Source organism: Artemia franciscana, chromosome 3 (genome assembly GCF_032884065.1).
Source record: "Artemia franciscana chromosome 3, ASM3288406v1, whole genome shotgun sequence".
NCBI classification, from domain to species: domain Eukaryota; kingdom Metazoa; phylum Arthropoda; class Branchiopoda; order Anostraca; family Artemiidae; genus Artemia; species Artemia franciscana.
This window is the reverse complement of record NC_088865.1, coordinates 19,737,185-19,762,514: the sequence shown is the minus strand read 5'-3', so window position 1 is coordinate 19,762,514 and position 25,330 is coordinate 19,737,185. Positions and strand designations below refer to the sequence as shown.

The following is a 25,330-nucleotide window of genomic DNA, read 5'->3' as shown; positions in this document are numbered from 1 at the left end:
ATAAGAAAAAGAAATCATGCAAAAATTTAGGCTGCTATTTAGTCCTCTACAATTCCAAAATGACATTCGTTTTATATGATTATTCCAAGGTAGAAGATCATGAATACATAAATATTTATTTTTAGTTGCAATATAAGGAACTGACAAATCGTGATCTTGTCACAAAATTTATAAAATTTTTAATTTATATCAAGAGGATATTTTTCCGATTCTTCCAACCTACCCCCATTTGTAAAATACTCAAATCATCCATAATCCAAATTCAATAATAATGCCATATCCAATCTCAGTGAGCCAATGTAAATATTTCGAAAATAAGAACAAAGAAAAATAAAATAGAAATAAGAACAACGACAACAAAAAAGAAAAAGAAAGACATAATCGCTTTTGGCCTTTTTATTTATTTCAGCCATTTTTCGTATCATCATATGAAGGAAAGCGCAGTCAACTACAGTCATAAATCCAGCAAAAAAATCGCAAATACTCGTGATTAACTATAAATCCACTAACAAATACTAAGCGAATTTTTCAATATATTTTTCATACATGTATCTCACTTACAGGACTGTATACCACTTAAACCTTACTTTTTCTTCATTATTAATTAAGTATAATACAATTAGTATCACTGGGGGATCCCAGGCAAATTCCCTTTACTCTAAATTATTTTTTTTAATTCTAAGAGAATTGTGAATGTCACGAACTTCTTTTGTTACATAATCTTTTATATAGATATAAGGGGATTCACATCTGGCTACTCTTTCGAGCGGGTTTTCACGAAATTTCTTATTTTACTGAAGCATACAGAATTTTTCCTTTTCATCCTGAAACTGGACTTTGATAAATCGATCTGTAAACTCAAGTAGTCCAAATCGGATATTAATTCCTAGGTGGGAAGCTAAGGTATCGACATGGTGTTTACCCCTTGATTTAGATTTAATTTTAATGTTTCATATAATAACATTCATTCTTTTATTTATGTTTCCTAACACAAGGACTGTAGATGGTAATTTACCCAAACCAGGCTCCCGTTTAATCTGATTTCATAATGCCGATATTTCCTGCTTAATGCTAGATAATTAATTTCCATCGGAAGTTCTTGCTAATTCTAAATGTTCAACGCGAGATTTTAGGGACTCTAAACCAGATTTAATGTCAACGATTTCCATTTTTATTTCTAAAATATCCTTTTTAGTTGCTTCGACTATTTCAAGGACTTTATCTAACTCTGAAATATTATTTTTCGACTCTTGAATCCTCTCAATCACTTTGTCTTGATCGTTTTCCGCTTTTCTTAACCATATTTATATTCAATAATGTTTATAATTTTCAAAAAAATAGATGAATAAACGCTCAAGATAATTCACATCCAATGGTGATTATTTCATGCCTTTTTGAAAATAAAGTGTAATTTTCAATATTCAAATTACATAACTTAGGACATTTACCCCTTTGACTGCGTTGGTAACGTCCAGATATTTAATATCACCACACATAAATATACTCATCTACTAACACTTGCTGCAGTACAACGGCTACAGAACGCTCCAGTTGAGACGGAGGATTGAAGTTCGAGTCATTCTGAAGTAATAATTCCGGATTTTGAAATAAGACTAATTGTTTGATATCAAAGATATTACTGTAGCCTATGTACTTCCACAAATATAGTTCTGCTACCTGCAAAATTGATCTGGTATTATTTTGTGCCGGAAACTGCATCTTTCTACAGAATATACATTCAGAAAACTGATTTTATAACCCATCTTAATGCGTATATCCAGCTTTCGTTGAATAAAAGTCAATTTTTCCCATTTTAAAAACCAGTTTGTTTTTCTTATAAGTTAGCTCATTTTTGCTCAAATTCTCATAAATCAAACTTCTGAGTGGTCCACCATTAAGCCTTAACCATAAATGAAAAGCATTATCCCATAAGATTCCCTATTTTTGTAACAATGACTAAATGAGATGGAATTTAACATTCAATATTCTTCTAAATACAAACAAAATACGCCCAATTTGACGATTGTTGTCTGTAGAGCAAATACATGCAATTCTATGGCCCGAGCATTGCTATTAGAATCCAGGAATTCTGTGTGAACTAAATTTGACTACAAGCTTTTGCAGACGAAAATAAAAAGTACCATTCAAACTAAAGGTAAGCAGAAATTAGCCTTTACATGAAAGGGATTATAGTCCCGTTGATCCCATTCATTTTGCGCTAAAGAAAAGTTTGATGAGCGTTCACTTTTTGTCACTTCATTAGCTTCTTGGTGCGCCATTCTTTTGGATTCTCGGGAGTTCCTTGTATATGTATTCGGAGACCGTGTTTTTCTTGGGACCTGGCACTTGGTATGATTGTATATATCATATTCTCAAGTTCAAGTTCAAGTTCAAGTTCCTTTTATTACCAATATCCATCCATTTATAAACAAAAAATATCCCAAAGGGCTCAATGGCCCGTTATTTGGGAAAAAAAACAACAAAACAAAACATAAATAACTATTAATTACATTCACACTTAAAATATATTTAGAGTCTACTCACCAATCCTCACCCGAGTACAACCGGTCTCCGCACCACCTACTTACAAAAAAAAAAAAAAAAAAAATATATATATACATCGAGGATCCAACACTCACACCACCCAAATCTAAATAAATAAATTCAATCTAAATAATTAAATAAATAAATTAAATCTTGATAACTAAACAATATAAATAACTGATCAATATTATAATTTAATTTATTTTTTTTATTTATTTATTTATTTTTTTTTTTTTTTTTTTTTTTTTTTATTAAAAAATTTTTCAACCGTTTCTTGAAGGATCCTATGGTACAGGACCGTTGAATCCCAACAGGAATGGAATTCCAGGCACGTCCGACAGCAACTATCAGACCAAAGTCCGAGCGCACTGCAGGGGTGGATGGTACTAGCACATCATCCTTGTTTCTAGTTTCATAAGGACTGACATTTCGAACAATTTCAAAAAGCCCGGAAAAACTTGATGGAAGGTCTCCACGGAAATACTGAAACGCAATGAAAGAGAGGTGTAATGTATGAATATCTTTAATCTTCAGAAGTTCAACAGAAATATGGGTGGTAGACTGAAGAACTTTTGCTGCTTTCAGTTGGAGATTATGTAAAGGTGTAAGTACAGATGGAAATGTTGATATCCACACTGACGAGCAGTAGCATAAATAAGGGTAAATAAGAGAGAAATATAATAGACGAAGGATAGAGAAAGGAAAGACTCGCTTCAGCTTTCGAATAATTCCAAGGCCTCGAGAAACCTTTAATCTCATTGACTCAGTATGCCGTTTGAAAGATAGATTTTCATCCAGAAGTATCCCAAGGAATCGAATAAACCGGTCAGCTGGGCGGGATATGGATCCCTTAGATGTTTTAAGCTCTGTCACTGTAGGGCAGCTTTTGCCTATGCGGGAGAATATAAGAAGAAACGATTTTTTTACATTCAAAGCTAACAAATTTGCATCAAACCAACGATATATATTTTCTGCCATCAATTGTAGCTTGAGGATAAGAGATGATTCATCAGGTGCTGCAGCCCCCAGGGTGGTGTCGTCGGCGAATGCAAAGAGTTCTTCATGTTCACCAGGCGTATCCAAGGCTTCAACCACAGCAACTCCTTTCTGGCACAAATGACAACAGAAATCAGATCGTGGGTTGCTAAATAGTCGATAGAAGTCGTTGACATATATGAGGAAAAGGGATGGCCCAAGAACTGAGCCTTGTGGCACTCCATATTCGACTGGAATATGCTCATCAGAAGCTTCAACTGCAATGGATCGGCCAGTTAGGAATGAAGAAAACCAGGACAGAGCATCTCCACGAACGCCTTGATGCGACAACTTACCAATAAGTATCTCGTGTGTGAGGCTGTCAAAAGCTTTCTTCACATCAAGGAATATTGCCGCAGGTATAAGGCCGAAGTCTAAAGACTGTCGTACAAAATGAAGAAGCATATTACATGCGTGTTCTGTTGAGCACTTCTCCCGAAAACCAAATTGGTGCCGATGAAAAAACTTCTTCGCGTCTAGGAAACTCAGTAAACGCTTTAGCATAGCCTTTTCAAATATTTTAGAAAAGATGGACAGAAGAAATATAGGCCTATAGTTCTCCGGGTCCTCCTGGTCACCTCCTTTAAATAGTGCTATCACTCGTGCCAACTTGAGACGCTGAGGGAATATTCCGAGCTTGAATGACTGGTTAACTAAGTTGCACAGTGGTGTAATAATTGAGGGAAGAATCTGTTTGATTAATTTGGCCGGAATTTGGTCGAATCCAGATGAAGAATTTTTCAATGACGAAATTATTGTTATCAGTTCCTGCTCCGTAACTGACTCAAGAACCATTGACTTTACACAGGAAGGACCGAGGAACTGCTTCCAAGTTCTAGAACTTAAAGAAGGAACCACACCTAACGCCGTTGTTTTCCCAACCTCAGCAAAAAATTTAGTCATCTGATGTCGTACTTGGTCTTCATCCAAGAAAAGCTGATTCTGAACACTAAGTGATTTAGGGAGCTTTCTAGGTCTTGCCGATGGTTGCGTAACTTCCTTAATTACATCCCAAGTTTTCTTAATATTTTTGCCACAATCCGCAAACCTTCGGGAAAAATATGTAATTTTAGCTTTTCGAATCAGAGTTTTAAGCATTTTCCGGTATAGTTTAAAAGTCTCTAATTTAGCATCACTTGGTCTGTTCCTATACTCTTTCCAAAGGTTCTGTTGTCTCTTTATTGACTTTAGTATTCCAGCTGTAGTCCATGGGGCTATGGGTGTTGATCTCTTAGAAAGACTTGAAGCACTTACAAACTAAGAAAGACTTACACACTAGCTTAATTATTGTCTTATTCTTTAGTTTTAAGCAATGTGGTGTTAAATCAGAAATTTGATTTGATTTAAGAAACTCTGGCGTAATTTCAGTTCCTTCTTCCTTGGAGTCATTTTCTCTTGCCACCCATTATGATTCTCGTTATTGCTTTTCTTAAAACCACAAATTTTGTTTAAAATTCAATAGGGGCATTACTTATCTTCTAACCACATATTTCGTAGTTCATTTTCGTTTATTATTACGTCAGATATTTTTCCATGCCATTTTCTCATAGCTGTTTGGATTCATTCATCATCTTATTTAATTTTGCATGACGCCAGCGAAACCAATTTTTTTCCACGTTATAACCACAGATTTAGCTGCAAAAACTATTTGTTTGAAATCCAATGTGATTCCCACTATCACGTGTTCGATGCATTCTGCTTTAGATGTTAAGTATCATTTACAGCAATTTCAATTGAAATAAGGAATTTTTAAGTGAATTCATTTCATCATTCCTGTTGGTCCTTAATAATCACTAAATAACACGCTTCTTAATTCCATTTTAATTTGTCTTCATACCGCAGATTTTGTTGTGCAACATTTTCGTTCGCAATTTGATGTGACTCTTGCTGTTGTTTGTTCAATGCCTAATCACAGATTTTATTTCCTAATCACAGATTTTGTTGGGCTTCATTTTTTTCATGATTACCTCAGACATTTTCCCATGCCTTTTGCTTTAGTTGTTCGGTTTTATATATCTTACAATTTCGCATTAAGTCATAGATACGAAAAAACTCCTTTTTCCCTTTTTTCTTAATGACATTGTTAGGCTATATAATTCAATAGCAATTAGGGATGTCCCATTACATATACCCTCTCAGATATTTAAACCAAAACAAAGCTATAGCTCAATTATCGACTAGTTTTAAGTCATAACGTAAGGGCTAGAAAAAGGACAGTTGAAACGATTTGGCCCAATTGGGCCCTGTGTTTGAAAAGGGTCCTATGTTACCACAATAGTGAACAATTAATTTTCCAAATTTGGAAATTTTCTTAAAAATTCCAATAAGCTTTCTTCTGGAGAGAGATTATTTTCCAGGCTAAAACCAATAAGGAAAACTATCCGATATCAACAATAAATTAGGACAATTGTGGACAATAAATCAGAGAATAGCTTATCAATTGTGTTGATTGAAAGTAAAGATGAAAGGAAAATAGACTTTAAAACTGTTTAAGAAGAATTTTCAGAAAAAAAGTAGAAATATGTGAATTCATGTGCCCCTAATCAGTAATGCGAATTACTAAGGTATTTTGAGTAGTTTCATAATATCTAGGGGACACAAAAGTAAATTAACGTAAGCAGAAAATGAATACAAAAAAGAATAAAAGAGGACAGGAACGTACGCTCTAACTGAACAAACGGGACCATGAAATGAAACAACATCAAGAAAACAGCCTAAGAAATGTAGATGTACATGATAATGAACACTGATTTAACATTGTACATTGATGTGAAGCAATGGTAATTGAAAATAACGATAAAAGAAATATGTACTTAGGATATTATTGAAACTGACAATTAGAATAGTTTAGAAACGAAACGGAATAACATGGAAATATGGGTGGTATTGAGTGATATTGAGTGAAAAGTGGCAGTGAGAATCACGAGGACTCAAAAATGAAAGTGAAAAACAAAAAATATGCGGTTACAAGACATGTGACCTTGAGGTTCAGATTGGATCGAAATGAAAATGAAAAATAGAATAATGTGTGGTTATAAGATAAACAACAATGAAAACAAAGAAATATGAAGCTGGAAGATAATCAGCAGCAAGAATTACAGGCAATAGTGGTAAACAAAACGTGTCAAAAATGAAAATGAAGAACAAAGTTAGGGTTAGCAGACACACTAAAGCGAGTATCAGAAAGTGTAAAAAATGACAATGAAGATCAAAGAACTGTGTTGTCAGAAGACAGAGAGAGTGAAAATGAGTAAAACATGAACGTGCATAAAAAACAGATATAGAAAATAAATCGGTCAGAAGAACGACACTATTGCAATCTGCGATGCGAACAAACGTTGATGTAATACGTATGAAAAACCTAAAAAGATGACGTAAACTATGCGAATGTTATTTACAAATCATTCATACCTCTCAACTCTGTATGGATTCACTATTAAGTCCTCCATTATCCCACAGGCAAACTAGCCAAAAAACATGATTTACTTGGGGGCCAATGCCTGCTTGGTTGAATTGCATTGTTGTATATCAACAAATTCCAATTGAATTTGTTTGGCCTGTTAGGAGACATCGTCATTTGCTCTCTAAAGGGTTTGAAAAGCAAGTACGAAACTGGAACTCGTGTGTTCCTTTAGCTCCTTTCAACGTAAGCGGTGATTGGACCATAAATAATCGTGATGTTTCAGCTTCAATATAGCTTCACAAATTTATCACAAAATGAATTTAGGGGTACACCCATTACAGACCCCTTAAGGTGACTTGAACCTGAAGTTGAAGTTGTGAATTGTCCTGAAGTTGACAATGGCACTCTTTCGGCTGTTAAGAGCCATACCATTTGACCAATCCTTGACTTTATCAAGAAGACCTTGAGCTATAGAAGTGCATACAAGGTAGAGAATGAGGGACGAAAACCATACTGATGGTTAGTGACGAGAGAATTTCCAGCAGTCGATTTAGTACTAAATACAAATGAAGACAGTCGACGATACACTACTTTTGCAACAACCTTTGAGATGACGGGAAGAAGAGAAATAGATCTGTAATTGAAATTAGAGAAGGATCACCTTTTTTATGCAAAGGTACAACAGTATCAACTTAAAATAAATGAGGGAAAATACCAGAAGAAACAAAGAAAGCAAGTTAGATACATAATCTAATTATCAAGTTCTGTCAAATGCCCGTTTCCTAGATGATTATATTAATATTATAAATTCTGAATATTTGCAGAAATTCCTCTATATTGATAGACTAAAAGGTCAGTTCCTGGCCTATCGTTTCTTGATGGAATCGTTCCTTGTTATCTTCCAACTGCACTATATAGAAGCAATTACGCGAGCGACGAAATCGCTGTCTCAGCAACTCCATGCCGTCACCGTCGACTTGGTTATTTCTTGATTGCGCACCCTGACTCAGGCCACAAGAAGCAAACTCACCAACCTGCATTCAGATGCTTCATTTGTATCGCTTTTCAAGAAGGCTAAAGAGTTTGCAACAGAACTCAAAATTGAAGTACCTGCAGTGAATGGACCCGTGACTAGACCCTCCTCTGTTGGTCAGAAAGGACGACCTTGAAGAACTCAAAAGATCACAAAGCATCGGAAACAATTTGTGACAACTTTGACGCTAGGAAAGAAATTCATCGGATCTGGAAATCGGACTACTACTTTGGCGGATGAAATGAAGCAAGAATACTTCAAAACTTTTGACCGTCTACTAGCTGAATTTGACAGAAGGTTCACAGATAACTTGCCAGTGCTGAGTACGCTCGAAGCCTTGGATCCAAGCTCAACCAAGTTTATGGACACAAAGCTGCTCAAGCTTTTCTCTTCTCTTTACGGCGAGCTGGATATCGACAGCATTCTTTTCGAATCGCAAGCTGGTATTGCCAAACGTTTCTTGCCCAATGAGGAGAAAAAGCCGGAAAGCTTCCTCGACATTGTCGACCATCTCCAGGCATTACCAGTGGCCTACTCAGAAGTAATTAAAGTACTTCGTATTGCTGCCACACTTCCTGAGACTACAGCGAGCAATGAGCGTTTGTTTTCTAGCCTAGAAATAGTGAAAAACTACTTGCAGTCTACAACAGGAGATGATCGTCTCAGTCACCTCCTTTTGATATTTGCAGAGAACGATTAGGTAAAAAATTTGGACTACAACCAGCTTGTTGACGATTTTGCAAAGATGAAAGCTCGGCGGTTCCCCTTGTTACCTTGAATGTTGTTATATATTTTTTTTCTTGTTATGTTTTTCCGTTCCACATTTGGTTACAGTACATTTCCAAGCAACACACGGGTTCTGAAAATGCATTTTACTTAGAATATTCGTTCAGTGTGCTGCCTAAACCCGAATTTTTCTTATGCGACACAAAGTGAATCGGGAGGGGGCCCAGATGGAGTCCATGCCCACCCCAAGATTTGGCCCAAATGGTGCCTCTGCATTTGATTGGAGTTTGAAAGGGCTAGTACCCTCTTAAGAGTTAAAAGTGATTTGAGAGCAACCAGCCCCCCACCCCAATTACATTTTTTTCACTAGACGCAATCTGAATGAAAACTCCCAGGAGCGATTCGAAAAGGGCCTTAGGTTCTTAAACTGCCCCACCTCCCCCTCCCAGCCTCGGGCCATATAAGATTTTTGGGAATGGTTAGTCGTTTAAAATTCAAATTAGGTCTCATTTGATTTAAACCTTAAAGTTAGAGTGTTGTTTTTAAGAGTCGAAGTGATATGCCACTCCCCCCCCCCCGTGTGTCATTTCCCAAAATAAACATGCAAACAAAGTTTTTCATACTAACACTAAAACTACTACTTCTTTAGCTAGTACTACTAGGGTTGAGGATGTTGAAAAAACATCTCAGCAAACATTGAGGGGAAGGTAGAAGTAAATCAAAACACATTATGTGCCTGCAGATTGCTGTTACAGGTTTATAAGTAATATTTGTGAATGGCCCATCGTATCAAGAGGAAACTTCAGGGGCATCATGGGTGGGATGTTCAGTTGACCGAAAGGCAAAATGTGCCTGCTACAAGTGCGATTAGTACTGCTGCTAGAGCTATTGTTATCACCAAAAATAAAACACTATTACTGTTGCTACGGTTCCTACTACGACCACTACTACTATGATACAAGGACAACTTAGGCCACACGTAGGAAGGTGAAAATTTGACAGAATATGGAGGAGGAATTTAAAATAAATAAAGAAACTTATGCGCGTGCAGATTGTCAAATGAGTGTATCTCAAAAATGGATTTGAGTATTAAGTATGAACTTTCAGAGAATTTTTAAGGGGGAAGATCAGTTGAAAAGGTAATATATACATTCATAGTACCCTTTACTTAACTTAATAATTTAAATTAGAACCCTAAATTTTAATTCTCAAGCCAAAAAGCTGAAGAACTGGAGAAATATTCTAAGTATTAACTAATAGTAGAGCTTTGGCAATCAAAACAAACAGAAATTAATTAAATAAAGGCTTTGCAAAAAGAAGTTTTACAGAGAAAACCAAAGAGCCAATTAAAGTTTCAGAAAAGTATGGTAATTCAAAGTTAAAAGATCAGAAGTTACTGCTAAAGAACGAATGAAACCCAAAGAAAATAGAAATTAAAATAAATAATCTCATCAAACATAAATTGAATGAAAATTAATACTTAAATTAAACTTAAAACAAACAGAAATTACTGCGAAGAAATATTTGAGCACTGCCCCCACCCTTTAATCACAATCCTTCAAAAGTCTATTGTGTCATTTTTACTTTAATGAGAACAAAACATATTTTTGAAATCTTTCTTTAGTTATAATATTGAAGGAAACATTATACAGTGTTAAATCTTATTTTGGCGAGACTTATAATTGAATTAACAATGTTATATAGTATTTTTAAGTTTATATTCATTAGTTTTTTCCTGGTGTCTTGTTTTCAAAATAATTTTTTTTTATTAAGGCTTTTGAAAAATTAAAGTTCACTGTTCAAAAAAGATATAGTTTTCAATTAAATGCAACATACTTTAAAAGGCTTACCCTTAAAGGGGGAGTAGCCAAACTCCTGTTTTTAGTAGTTTTTGTTTGTTTTAAGTTTGACTTGAGTATTCATTTTAATTTCTATTTGTTTTTGCATTTGTTTATTTATCATATCTGTTATCTTTCTGTTTGATGTGACTATTTATTTTAATTTCAGTTTGAATCGTCATAGGACTTATCTCTAATTGTCTTGAGTTTTATCACGGTTCTTTACTGTTGTTTGAAATACTTCTTTTTTGGGTAGTTATCTGTTTAAGAAATATACTCAAGTCTAGGGTCTGCTATATTTTAGGTCCTAAATAGTAGTATTTGAGGAGTACTAAATTCAGGGACAAGTTAGTTTAAAAGATTTTTACTAGCACCAATAAAGAAGTTAAGTTTGAAATTAGATTTAAACCCAGAAATAGGATCTTTTTACATTTTTTCAAACACCCAACTCTAATCCTCCATTTAATACACCGACTTGTCACAAATTTATGGAGGTTGGGATAGGTGAAATAGGTTTTTATAAAACATTTTACAGCTCAGAGCATGGCACTGGAAGCATTTTCTACCTCAGACCCTCACTCCTTCCTTGCCTGTAAGCTTGGAAAGATTCTAGTAACGGCTTCTAACTTAAAACAAAACTTGTGTTTAACTGTGAAAATTGGTTGAATCCTGGGAACAAGGAGCAAAATCCAAGACAAACAGCCTGTAAGCCAGTGGTGTCAATTTGCAGAAATAAGGGGATTGAGGGATTTTGTTGTTTTTTTTTTAATTTTTTGAAAGTAATTATAAAAAAATCAAAGGAAATACCAAAAAAGAAGTATTCTTGAAAATCAAGAGGGGCGAAAATGAGGGAGGCCAATGCCCCCGCCTCTCAGCTGACGCCACTGCATTAGGTCAAGCTTTTTTCCAATCAAGACATTTTTTCTTATTGACTTGTCATCGCAAAATCTTATAAGCCTTGCAAATAGGGCTGGGGAAAAAGCTAAAATACAAAAAATAATTGAATCCTAATAGTTTCCCCATAATATTACGAATTTTAAATTTAAGTTTGAGTTCATTTGTGTTTGCCCTATTTGTGAGAATCATAATTGCAAAAGAAGAAAAAAGAATCCAATTTTGCAATCTATGGTAGCCTATATAAATTTGTTATTGTGACCACATTGCTAGGCTCAAGCCCAAAGTCCGTTTCTCAATAAATCCATGTACTCTATGCCTTGTATTTTTGTTAATGTTAATACAGTCGATTTTTCAAACGCTGTGCAGTTATGTAGGCCAAATTGTTCTTGGTGGAGTGTGGGCTAAGTATCCACCATGCACAACAGAATAAACATTATAGCACAATTTTGACCTAAAAAATAAAATTAATACCTACTTTTTCTCTTAAAATTTGATAGTGGGGCGACAATTTAAGAAAATATAGGGGGATTGGCAAATACATTTTTCAAAATCTTCGGAGTCTTTTTCAATTTTCTCAGCAAAAAATGAAAATATCTTCAAAACCTTGACTAATATCATAAACAAAAAATGGCAAAAATATAACAATGCTTCAGAGCTTGTGCGGGATATTTCTTCTTGAGACCTCTCAAAGCTCTTTTATATGTTATTACAAGAAAAAAATACAAAATGAACATTTAGCAGAAAAATCTCTGGTGGTCATTTTAAGATACAGACTATAAAACTCAGCTTAAAAAACTCAGCTTATAAAATCTGCTTAAAACTCAGCTTATAAAAGTTCAGCTTACTATGGACTCAGGCTAAGACCCAGTGGCATCAATGGGGGGAGGAGGCAGTTGAACACCCCTCCCAAATGTTCATTTCATGAGCTATGCTCTTTGGAAAATTATGATGTTTGGCACTTTCATTGATGAAATCAACAAAGTTGCCCACCCCGAGATTTTTAAGATTCCCCCTTCTCTTTCTGAATTCTGTGAAATGGAGCTGCTGTATGGAACCTTGCAAGATCTATTAAATGTTTCCAAAATGAAAAATTATTTTCATTAATATTGCCAAGGTAGGGGTCAGCACAATTTCTGTTTTAGACTAAAACAAAAATGGTAAAAGACAGCGATGAAAAAAAAAGAAAAAAAGAGAGAGAGAACAAAAAATGCAAATACCGTTTCTGTTTTCACTGAGACCAGAAATGACTTGTTTTACTTTTGCTTGTTTTACTTGAAAAGGGCTGTTTTAACAGATATTTCTTTTTTTTAGGTTAATGAAAGTAAAGTGAACATTTATTAATATAAATTAATAGAAACCAAATATATAAAGATACCACATAAATATTTGTGACCACTACTTTTGTGCTAGGTATCCAACAATACTAAATGCACTCTTACTGGACACTGAAGTTGCAGACACTGTGTGATGCATGCATTTAACTGAACTTAACTTCGGGTAAATGTAGAAGTAGTCTGCCCAAAGTTCAGAAAATCAGAATTTGTTTTTGATCTTTGTCTCTCAATTAAGAAGAACAGAGAACTTGTATACCCTCAAAATATTTGCTGCTATGTGGGTAGTTCTAATATTGTTAGTATTTCGACTTGAAGGGTTAATCTAAAGCACAATTATGTCAAAATAGTAAGCTAACAAGATGACTTATTTATCTGGATTTGGTGATACATTTTGGTTATGGAAACCTAGACAGATATTCAGATGGTCAGTCCGTCTGCTCATGTCTCCTTTAGTTCATTTCCGAGCTGTAAAGTACGGAAGAACTCACTAAAAATTCAACTGGACTCTGCATCTATATATATATATATATATATATATAAATATATATATATATATATATATATATATATATATATATATATATATATATATATATATATATATATAATAAAGTAGTGATAGAAGTAGTTCTTTAAATGAAAGGGTCTTGTGAAGGCTTGCTTATCGTCCACTTCCTAGAATCTGGTAAGTCTCTACTCAGTTGAAAGCATGCATAAGGCAAATTTTCATTGGGGGAGGGGAATTCGAAAGACTGGCAATTGACATGACAATTTTAGGAGTTATACCGAAAATCGCAAATAATGATATTTTTGAAGGGGTGGGGGTTGCGTTTGAAAGTCCTTAACACTGTGCTGCCACCCAAGAATGTATCCAGAATTTCTTTGGTGTGAATTTATTTTTTGGGGGGGGGGGGGGGGACTAAAAAGAACTTTAAAAACAGATCAACCAAATTGTTAACATTTAAGATCATAGCATCATTTAACATTAATAAAAGCTAACAAGATGACTTCTTTATCTTGATTATTTGATGCATTTTAGTTAGTCTCTGCCTTGGCAGGGCAATGTCAATCGGGAAATATACAAATTTCAGTTGGATTTGAGTGAGTTCTTCTGTACTTCACAGCTTGGAAATAAACTACTGGAGACATGAGGAGATGGACTGACGATCTGTATCTCTGTCTATATTGCTCATTTTTTTTGTAAACTACAGGGTCCAACAAGCCAGTTCTTATGACGAGAAGCATACCAAACTTGGGACTGGCTGAAACATATCTCTTTAGCTGAACAGCTGGTAACTCTTTCTGCCCATTGACTAACTCAGCCATAGTACTGACAAGACAACTGTACTATGACAAATAGTACAAATAGTACAAATAGTACTATGTACTATTAAATAAAAAAACTAGTTTTTTTAACTGAAAGTAAAGAGTGACATTAAAACTTAAAACGAACAGAAATTAATCCGTATATGAAATGGGTTGTCCCCTCCTCAACGCCTCGTTCTTTACTCCAAAGCTTTTAATTGTTTTAAAAAGTAGAATTGTTGCAAAGAGTCAAACTTTAGCGTAAACAGCGAGGGATTGCGGAGGGGACAACCCATTTCATCTACGGATTAGTTTCTGTTTTCATATCGCTCCTTACTTTCAGTTAAAAAAACAATTGTTTTTCATTTAATTTCTGAACGTTTTTGAATTAATGCACGTTTGATTTTGGCTCTCCGCACATAAATTATTAAAATGAAATTTCCATATTGACTCTTTTTTTGGTCAAATGGATTTCCCTTAGTTTTGATCAGACAATTTTGAGAAATAAGGGGTGGAGAAGAAGGTCTAGTTGCCCTCCAATATTTTATTATTAGTTTACGTTCTTATTAGTAAAAAAAGTACGTAACTTAAGAATTAACTTACGTAACAAACTTTTATATTCTTATATTTTTATTATGTATATGAGGGGGTTTGTCCCCTCGTGAATGCCTCGCTCTTTACACTAAGGCTTAAGTTTTGTCCCAATTCTTTAATAATGACTCCTGAATCAGAAACGCCGTAGAATAAATAGTTGAAATTAGTAAAAATACTTTAGCATAAAGAGCGAGATATTTATCTCCTCCTAGATACCTCGGTCTTTATGCTAAAGTATTTTTAGAGCTCCTCATATAGGTAAGAATCTCTGTTCGTTTTAAGTTTTAATGCTACATCTTACTTTCAATTGAAAAAAACTTTTTCATGTTTATTTTTTCATTGTTTTTTTTTATAGTAATGCTAGAAAATCCTTCGCCCTTTTCATTGAATTTCTCTTCCCCCATTACATATTCCTCCTAGGAAAGATACTCCCACATATTCCCCTCCCTTCAACCCACCCCCAAACCAAAAAATCCCTTTGAAATCGTCTCTACACTTCCCATTAACCATTAACCATTACTGTATTTAAACACTGGTCAAAGTTTGTAACCTGCAGCCCCTTCCCCAGGGACTGTGGGGGAGTAATACATCCCCAAAGACATAGTTATTATGGTTTTCGACTATGCAGAGCAAAATAGCTATCTAAAAATTTTGATCCGTTGACTTTGGGAAAAAAATAGCGTGGGAGGGGGCCTACGTGCCCTCCAATTTTTTGTCACTTAAAAAGGGCACTAGAACTTTTCATTTCCGTTAGAATGAGCCCTCTTGCGACATTCTAGGACCACTTGGTCGATACGATGACCCCTGGGGAAAAGAAAAAAAACACGCACCCGTGATCTGTCTTCTGGCCAAATTTTTGTTAAGATTCTATGACTTTTAGGGGGGTTTTCCCCTATTTTCCAAAATAAGGCAAATTTTTTCAGGCTCGTAGCATTTGATGACAAGGACTAAATTTGATGAAACTTATATATTTAAAATATATTTAATATATTTACATATAATAAATATATTTAATATATTTAAATAATATATAATATATTTAAAATATATTAAAAATCAGGATTATATATATATATATATATATATATATATATATATATATATATATATATATATATATATATATATATATATATATATATATATATATATATATATATATATATATATATATATATATATATATATATATATATATAACGAAAAGAGAAATCACCAATGCAACAGCACATGTATATATATACATGTATATATATATATATATATATATATATATATATATATATATATATATATATATATATATATATATATATATATATATATATAACGAAAAGAGAAATCACCAATGGACTTGTCCCAGTTAAAGATACGAACGGGGCCACATTTTAATTAATGTGCATTAATATCCTAATTAATGTCCTAAAAATCCCCCTGAAAACGTCTGTACACTTCCAAATAACCATTACTATATGTAAGCACTGGTCAAAGTTTGTAACTTGTAGCCCCTCCCACTGGGACTGTGGGGGAGTAACTCGCCCCCAAAGACATAGTTATAAGGTTTTTCGACTACGGTGAATAATTAATGTCCTAAAAACGGTTCGTTACCACGAACTGTTTGATAAAATTGTTCTGCGGAAAAAGTTTTTTTAATTAAGTTATGTTCATTTATTATCATGTAATAAATTGAGAGGGAGTAGTCAATCTGGACTTGTCCCAGTTAAAGATACGAACGGGGCCACTCCAAGAAAAGTTCCCCTAACATATCTCCCTCTTTTCAACCTCCCCCCCCAACCTAAAAATCCCCCTGAAAATGTCTGTACACTTCAAAATAGCCATTACTATATGTAAGCACTGGTCAAAGTTTGTAACCTGTAGCCCCTCCCACTGGGACTGTGGGGGAGTAAGTCGCCCCCAAAGACATGGTTATAAGGTTTTTCGACTAAGGTGAATAAAATGGCTATCTCAGAATTTTGATTTGGTGACTTTTGGGAAAAAATGAGCATGGGAGGGGGCCTAGGTGCCCTCCATTTTTTTTGTCACTTAAAAAGGGCACTAGAACTTTTAATTTCCGTTAGATTGGGTCCTCTTGCAAGATTCTACGACCACTGGGTCGATACGATGACCCCTGGGAAAAAAAAAAAAAAGACAAACAAATAAACACGCATCCGTGATCTGTCTTCTGGCAAAAATTGTGAAATTCCACATTTATGTAGATAGGAGCTTGAAACTTCTTCAGTAGGGTTTTTTGATACGCTGAATCTGATGATGTGAATTTCGTTTAGATTGTATAACTTTTAAGGGGTTTATCCTTTATTTTCTAAAATGAGGCAAACTTTCTCAGGCTCATAGCTTTTGATGGATATAACTGATCTTGATGAACTTTATATATTTAAAATCAGCATTAAAAAGCAATTCTTTTGATGTAACTATTGGCATCAAAATTCCATTTTTTAGAGTTTCGGTTACTATTGAGCCGGGTCACTCCCTACTATAGTTCATTACCACGAACTGTTTGATGACAAAACAACTGACAAAACAACCAACACTATGGCTGAGTTGTAAGAATAGGAAAATATGAGATGTATATATGTGTGTCTGTGGCACAAACACATTCGACCGAGGTAGATACCCTCAAATCAATTTAACTCATAAAAACGACGCTAAAGCTTCTGACTACCAGCCCAATGAGCCCTCTCTAAAGTTTGTACGACAACGTTTTCTACAAAAATCTTATATGCCCCAAGGTATAACATAAAACCTTTTCCCTCAGGACTGTAAGGGAGGACAATAAAACCTCGACCTTTCAACTACCTTGAACAAAATGGATATCTCCAAATTTTGATGGGAAGTGTTTGGGGAACACTTCCCCAAACTATTAAAAAGTGTACTATCCTTCTCAATTTCCAATCGAATGAGCCTATTAGAAGTTTCTGACGGCAATTCCTTCTATAAAAAGTGTCCTGGTCTAAAAAATATAATAGCAACACATTGTGCTAATATCGTTATTTACTTAAAGACCACTATTGCGCTGCCTACGATTATATTTTTTTTCTAGAGGCACTTCATACGGAAGGGAGGGTCCTATAAACCTTGGATGGGAGTCATTCGATTAAAAATCAGAAGGTATAGTGCCCTTTTCAAGAGTCAAAAGTGATCGGAGGACAATTAGCTCCCTCAAGCCCTTTTCTCCCAAATGTATTTGATAAAAATCCGAGATAGCAATTTTGATAAAAAATAGTTCATGTCATAGTAAAACAGCTGTTCCGTTGAGCATTCATAACCCTTGTGAAAGAGGGACTGAAATATTATGTCTTGCGCATAGCTTTATCAAAGTTGTGGGATTTAGAAAATGCTCTCAGGACTCTAACCAGTCCTGTCATTTCAATTTTCCTTTAAAGTCATTAGATCATTTTTATCTTCTTCATTTTATTTTTCAGTCACATTCTCAGCCACATGTGCTTCACGACAGGAGTGGGGTATTGAAAGACAAATCTCGGAAGAAAATTTTTCTCAAGGTGATTATATTGGGTGACTCTGGAGTTGGTAAAACATGTCTTATGAACCAGTTCGTCCTCAGAAAATTCTCAAAAGAATACAAGGCCACAATTGGTACAGATATTGTTTCAAAAGAGGTCATGGTGGATGATAAGCTGGTGACTCTTCAGGTAAGTTGCCTTGTTAAATACCCTAGCTGCTTAAAAGTTGATATCGACAGTCCTAAAAATGATCAGCAAAAGTTACAGTAGATAATAAACTGGATACCCTTCAAGTAAAGCACCATGTATCATTTTATTTATAATATACCAGTTGTTGATCTTAGTGCAGGTAATTCTATGCATTTACCCCCCATGGAGAATACCCCCTTCCCCGGAAACTACTCCCTGGAAAATGTATCCCTACTCAAAGGAAATGATTACTAAGAAATTTCTCCCAACGGAAAATTCCCCCAGACAATCCCCCTCCCCCTGCATGAGACTCCACCTCGAAAAATATCCATATGTTTCCGAATAAAAAAATACTATCCGTAAGCAACAGGCAGATGATAAAGCTAAATTGGGAAATATTCAAATTTCTGTTGGATTTAGTGAGTTCTTCCGTACTTCACAGCTTGGAAATAAACTACTGGAAACATGAGGAGATGGACTGACGATCTGAATCTCTGTCTATATTGCTCGTTTTTACGTAAATTACAGGGTCCAACAAGTAAGTTCCTATGACGAGTATTATACAAAACATGGGACTGGCTGAAAAATGTCTCCTTAGCTGAACAGCTGGTACTCTTTTTGCCCATTCATTAACTCAGCCATAGTACTGGTATCCAGAATCTGACAAAACAACTCAAGTCATTTAATCATCAGCACAACTTTGCTTGCGGAAATATATTTATGCCCAGTAGTAATCACTGCCGCCTATTTTAGAATGGCTGAAGGACCTCAATGACAGCTTCCACAATGGACTTTTTATCACTTGAATAATTGAGTTCTCTGATTTTAGCGTCAAAAATGTTTTGTTGGTAGAAGTTGTGCAGTGGCTCTCTCCGGGCACAATATATATCTGTCATGGTAAAACTTCCGTTCCATTGAGAAGTCATGACCCGTGTTATCGAGGAACTGAAATTATATGTTTTGCAGACAGCTTCATCAGAGCTATGGGATTTAAAAGATGCTTTCAGGATTCTAACCAGCTTTTGTATTTTTCCAGTAGTGCTCACAGCATCAATGCTTCTCTAAAAAATAATACTTCCTCGATAATTTTATTTCAATTTTCCTTTAAAATCATTAAAAATTTTTTTCTTCCTCATTTTATTTTTCAGTCACATTGTGAGCCACATCTGCTTGATGGCAGGAGTGGGGTATTACATTACAAATCTCGCAAGAAAATTTTACTCATGGTGATTATATTGGGTGACTCCAGAGTTGGTAAAATATCTCTTATGAACCAGTACGTCCTCAGAAAATTCTCAAATGAATATAAGGCAACAATTGGTACAGGTATTGTTCCAAAAGAGGTAATGGTGGATGATAAGCTGGTAACCCTTCAGGTGAGTTGCCTTGTTAAATACCCTGGCTGCTGAAAACGTTGATATCCACAGTCCTAAGAATGATCAGCCCATATCAAACACCCATATCATTTTATTTATAATATCCCAGTTGTGGATCTTAGTGCAGGTAGTCTTAGGCATTTACCACCCGTGGAGAATACCCCATTCCCCGGGAAATACACCCAGGAAAATGGATCACCACTGAAAGGAAATTACTACCAAAAAAATTTCTCCCAACTGAAAATTCCCCCAGACAATCCCCCTTTCCCTGCTGGAGACTCCCCCTCGAAAAATATCCGTATGGTTTCCAGTAATAAATTCTATCTATAAGCAACGGACAAATTTTAAAGCTAAAAAAGATACTAAAACTTTTACAATGGGTTCTCTGAATGTTTTGCAGTTAGGGAGGGAGGGAGATACCTCAAAGAGAACATTTTAATACCAAAAAATCCCAGCTCTCATTGAGCCATCAGTTAAACACATAATTAGTTATAAGAGAGAGACGAGGAGAGGTTTGAGATAGAAACTGATATATAATTTTCAGGGCCGTAACCTGAATTTTTGTTTGAGAGGAAGGGGGGGGTATAAAAGAAACTTTGAAAATGCATCAAAAGTTTGAAATTGATATCTACTCCCGTACGATTTCCAGGAATATTTTTGGTGTACGTTACTAATACGAAAGTAAAGATTAACATTAAACCCCAAAATGAGCAGAATTTATTCTGTATAGGAAAGGGACTGCTTGAAGAATTGAAGCGTTCTTGCTGCTAAAAAATCACCATTTGAAGCAAAATCATATTCAAGATTTCTTATGGGGGAGGGGAGTATGAAAAGAAACCTTACAAAAATCATTACAAACTTGCATATACACATTTTTGTTGCTTTTTTACGAGTTGGACAAAAATTTTGGGGAAAGAGTTAACCCGATAAACCCCCTGTCCCTCGATTTGGCCTTGAATGGAAGTGACGGTTGATGAAAAGATGCTAGCCTATTAGGTAAAATATCTTGTATCAGGCTATGTAGAGTATCCCAAGCAATTAGTATCGTAATTGTAGTTACTATACTGCAAAAAAATTGAAATTGCTAAAAATAAATGATAAAAATCATTATTTGTTCGGAAGGCTAAAAGTACAAAAACAGGTTGAAATGAAAATCAATATGCCATCAAATTTACTCTAAGATGAAGAATGAAATACTGCGAGGAGCGGAAGAAGGGGCAAAAGAAAAAAAGATGACCAGTTTTGAATATGCAACTCTCTACATCCTCCTCGCCTCAGTCTCTTTGATAATGGTAGTCACGTGGTAAGGATGTAGGTTCTTGAGAAACATCTGGTAGATTTTATGTTAGCCATCATTTTGAAGAAAAAAAAAATAATATTAAACACTAGCAGGTAAAATTAAATTTTTTTTAATTCAATTCTTCAGTTAAGCGATATATCTACCTTTCCTTTGCTTATAAACCTTCTTTTAATAATTTCTGTTAAGCTATGTTTTTGATGTCGATTTTCTTTCTTTTTTCAGATATGGGACACGGCTGGAAAAAAGAGATTTCGGTCCCTTGGTGTTGCGTTTTACAGAGCAGCTGATTGTTGCGTTTTAGTATTTGATGTTACATCTGCCAGCAGTTTCAAATCTCCAGACTCGTGGAGACAGGGGTTTCTCATTCAAATTTCTTCCAGATTTCTTGACAATTTCCCTTTTCTGGCTCTTGGGAACAAGGTAAGGTAGTTTTAAACTTTGGTTTGAACATGCTCATTTTTCCACTTTTTGCAAGGAGAAAATATTCTTTCAAAAAATTACACATTACATAAATTTTCCCCGATCAGGATTTAGAAATACCAATTCAAAGAGCTCTTTGGGTCCTGGTCTCTACCTTGTGAAAAAAATAAGACGTATCAGGTCCACACTTGCAAAAATAGGATATTTTTACTGTTCAAGGTGGGGAACTAAAAACCTCAACAAATATTTTTCGAAAACGACAATTGGAATGGTGAGCTTTTCACCTCAATTTGATATCATTTTAAGAGGCATCGGGTAATTTAAACAAAACGCTAACGGCTAATTCCATAAGAAGTTATCAGAGCTCAATGTAAACATATAAGAGAATTCTGGCCTTTTAGAATCGTGTGTTTGACTTTAAAAGTACAAATACTGAATAATAAAAATTACACAACAAAATGAGTTAATATTTTCGTGTTCAAAAATGTTGAAACATAAACTAAGATAGTCAAAGCAGTCGATAAAAGTTTTTTTCCTCTTATCCTAGAAATATTTAGTGCTTTAGGAGTATTAAAAATCTCAGTGACTGATATAACAGAATGAAATGATAAATTAAAAAAAGGATAAATAAAAATATAAATTAAAAAGTAGAAAGTAGAAAGTAATCGATTATTAGTAGAAAAAATTTAGCCATCATATCTTTGCCATTTTTAATCATTCTCGTCAGGCTAGTGTGAATGTTAAAAAATACTGATATACAATCCACTAAACTTCTTTTCTAACTTTGGAAAAAGGTTGTGTTTGAAAGCCTTTACTACCTAAGAAACCGTTTTTCCATTGTTTTGGAAATTATCATTAAGTGATGAATCATAAAGATTTCTTTGAAATATGTGATGTTTATGGAACAGAACCTACTCAGGATTTTTTTTGTGAGGGGAAACGGAATGTTGAGATGAGCGATGTGGGGTGAATGAAGGGATGAGGGGCTACAACTCAGAAAAATAGCATATTCCATAGGAAAATCTTACGGTAACGTCTTATGGAAACAATTTTATGCTTAATTGTAGGGGAAAAAAATCAAAAAATCAAGATTTTAAGGATTATGTGGACCCAGAGTTCAGGTAAAATAAACAATTATGTCTTATCTTCCAAATATTAAATAAAAACAAAGTTTTTTCAACTGAAAGTAAGGAGCGAAATTAAAACTTAAAACGAACAGAAATTACATCGTATATGAAAATTTAGCTCTTTACGCTAAAGTTTGACTCTTTCTCTCAACTCTTCTTTTTAAAACAGTAAAAAACTTTAGCTTACAGAGCGGGGCATTGATGAGGAGGTAGCCCATTTCATATACGAAGTAATTTCTGTTCGTTTTAAGTTTTAATGTCACTCCTTACTTTCAGCTGAAAAAAACTTGTTTTTTTTATTTAATTTCTGAACGTTTTTGTTACAATACATGTTTTGATTTTGGCTCTCCGCAGAGGAATTTGTATTTTTTTTTTTTTTTTTTTGGCTAAATGGCTTTCTCATAATTTTGATCGAATGATTTTGAGAAAAAAGGAGCGGGGAGGAAGCCTAGTTGCCCTCCAATTTTTTTGTTAGTTAAAAAGGCAACTAGAACTTTTAAGTTTTTACAAATCTTTTTATTAGTAAAAGATATACGTGACTTATAAATTAGCTTACGTAAAAAATTTCTTATTCTCATGTTTTTATTATACATATGAGAGGGTTTGCCCCCTCGTCAGTACCTCTCTCTTTACACCAAATCTTAAATTTTGTCCCAATTCATTAAGAATGACCCCTGAATCACAAAAGCCGTAGAATAAATAGTTGACATTACTAAAAATACTTTAGCGTAAAGAGCGAGATATTAGGAGGAGGTGAGCCCCTCATATGGGTAATAATTTCTGTTCGTTTTAAGTTTTAATGCTGCTCCTTACTTCCAGCTGAAAAAAACTTTTTCATATTTATTTTTTCATTGTTTTTTTTTTTTAATAATGCTAGTAAATCCTGCGCTCCCTTCATGGAAATTTTCTTCCCCCATGACAAATTCCTCGATGGAAAGTTCCCCCAGCATATCCCCCTCTTCTCAACCCCTCCCCCAAACCAAAAAATTCTCCTGAAAACGCCTGTACACTTCCCAATAACCATTACTATATGTAAGCACTGGTCAAAGTTTGTAACTTGTAGTCCCTCCCACGGGGACTGTGGAGGAGTAAGTCGTCTCAAAAGACATAGTTATAAGGTTTTTTGACTACGTTGAATAATATGGCTACCTCAGAATTTTGATCCGTTGACTTTGGGAAAATAATTAGCGTCGGAGGGGGCCTAGGTGCCCTCCAATTTTTTTGGTCACTTAAAAAGGGCAATAGAACTTTTCATTTCCGTTAGAATGAGCCCTCTCGCAACATTCTAGGACAACTGGATCGATACGATTACCCTTGGGAAAAAAACAAAAAAAAACAAATAAACACGCATCCGTGATCAACATATTTCAAGTGTCGTCAACATCTATGAGAATAAGACACTTTAAATTCTAAAAATTTGCTTGTGTGGTTAACATGATCCTTTCAGCCCATATGGTATAGGCACTTATTTTCGCCAATGATCTGATTTAAACATACATATATATATATATATATATATATATATATATATATATATATATATATATATATATATATATATATATATATATATATATATATATATATAAAATCAGATCATTGGCGAAAATAAGTGCCTATACCATAAGGGCTGAAAGGATCATGTTAACCACACAAGCAAATTTTTAGAATTTAAAGTGTCCTATTCTCATAGATATTGACTACACTGAAAATATGTTGGGTTAAAATAACGTCAATCTTTTTTTAAACTTAGAAACAACTAGGGTAATTAATATAACTTGTATAGCATATATATATATACATATATATATATATATATATATATATATATATATATATATATATATATATATATATATATATATATATATATATATATGTTTAAATCAGATCATTGGCGAAAATAAGTGCCTATACCATAAGAGCTGAAAGGATCATGTTAACCACACAAGCAAATTTTCAGAATTTAAAGTGTCCTATTCTCAAAGATATTGACGACACTGAAAATATGTTGGGTTAAAATAACGTCAATCTTTTTTTAAACTTACAAATAACTAGTATAATTAATATAACTTGTGTAGCATAATTAGCAACTAGTATAATTAGCACATGCAGATGCTTGGATATGACAAAAGTGTTAACGATAATTACTACCTGAAAAGCTTGTTCAACGTTAATAGCTCTCTTCGCACTAGTTTCAAAGAAAGGGATATTGTTTTTTTCCTGACACCATTGCTGAGCTCTATCCGCAGAAACGGCTCGATTTTCTACATCAGCCTAAAATAAAAGACTACATAAGAAATATTAGGAAGGAACAAATTTCAATTTTTTTCAAAGAGATAGAGAGAGCAATTCATTGACAAAATATGTAAACAAAAAAAAATGTGGTTTCTTTCCTAGAAAGCAAGACTTGGTTCAATAAATAGAATATTGAATACTAAAATTAACTGACGTTTGGAGATATAAGTCGGACAAAGAAAACCAGTAAGGCCCAGTCGGCCATACAGTAGCCCTCTCAAAAAAAAAAATGAAGCAAGAACCATACCATCAAAACATACATTCCCTGACGGCTTCTTCCAAAGAAGAGAGGGAAAGAAGATGTAAGATATTCAAAAAGCCTGAATTGAAAAAGCTCTATACTTGGCCTTACATAACTAATATTCAAAGTAGAGAACAAACATCCCACGTTTTTATCAAACAGTTCGTGCTAACGAACTGTAGTAAGGAGCG

General features: G+C 34.4%; 1 protein-coding gene across 1 annotated transcript; it reads left to right on the top strand.

Moving 5' to 3' along the window:
* Window positions 1-8,376: 8,376 nt before the first annotated feature.
* On the top strand, window positions 8,377-24,690 carry LOC136024674 (ras-related protein Rab-7a-like). Its single transcript, XM_065700095.1, has 4 exons — window positions 8,377-8,556; window positions 18,150-18,377; window positions 21,276-21,473; window positions 24,682-24,690. Exons 1-4 carry the CDS (start codon window positions 8,377-8,379, stop codon window positions 24,688-24,690), a joined length of 615 nt encoding a protein of 204 aa, XP_065556167.1.
* Window positions 24,691-25,330: the final 640 nt, after the last annotated feature.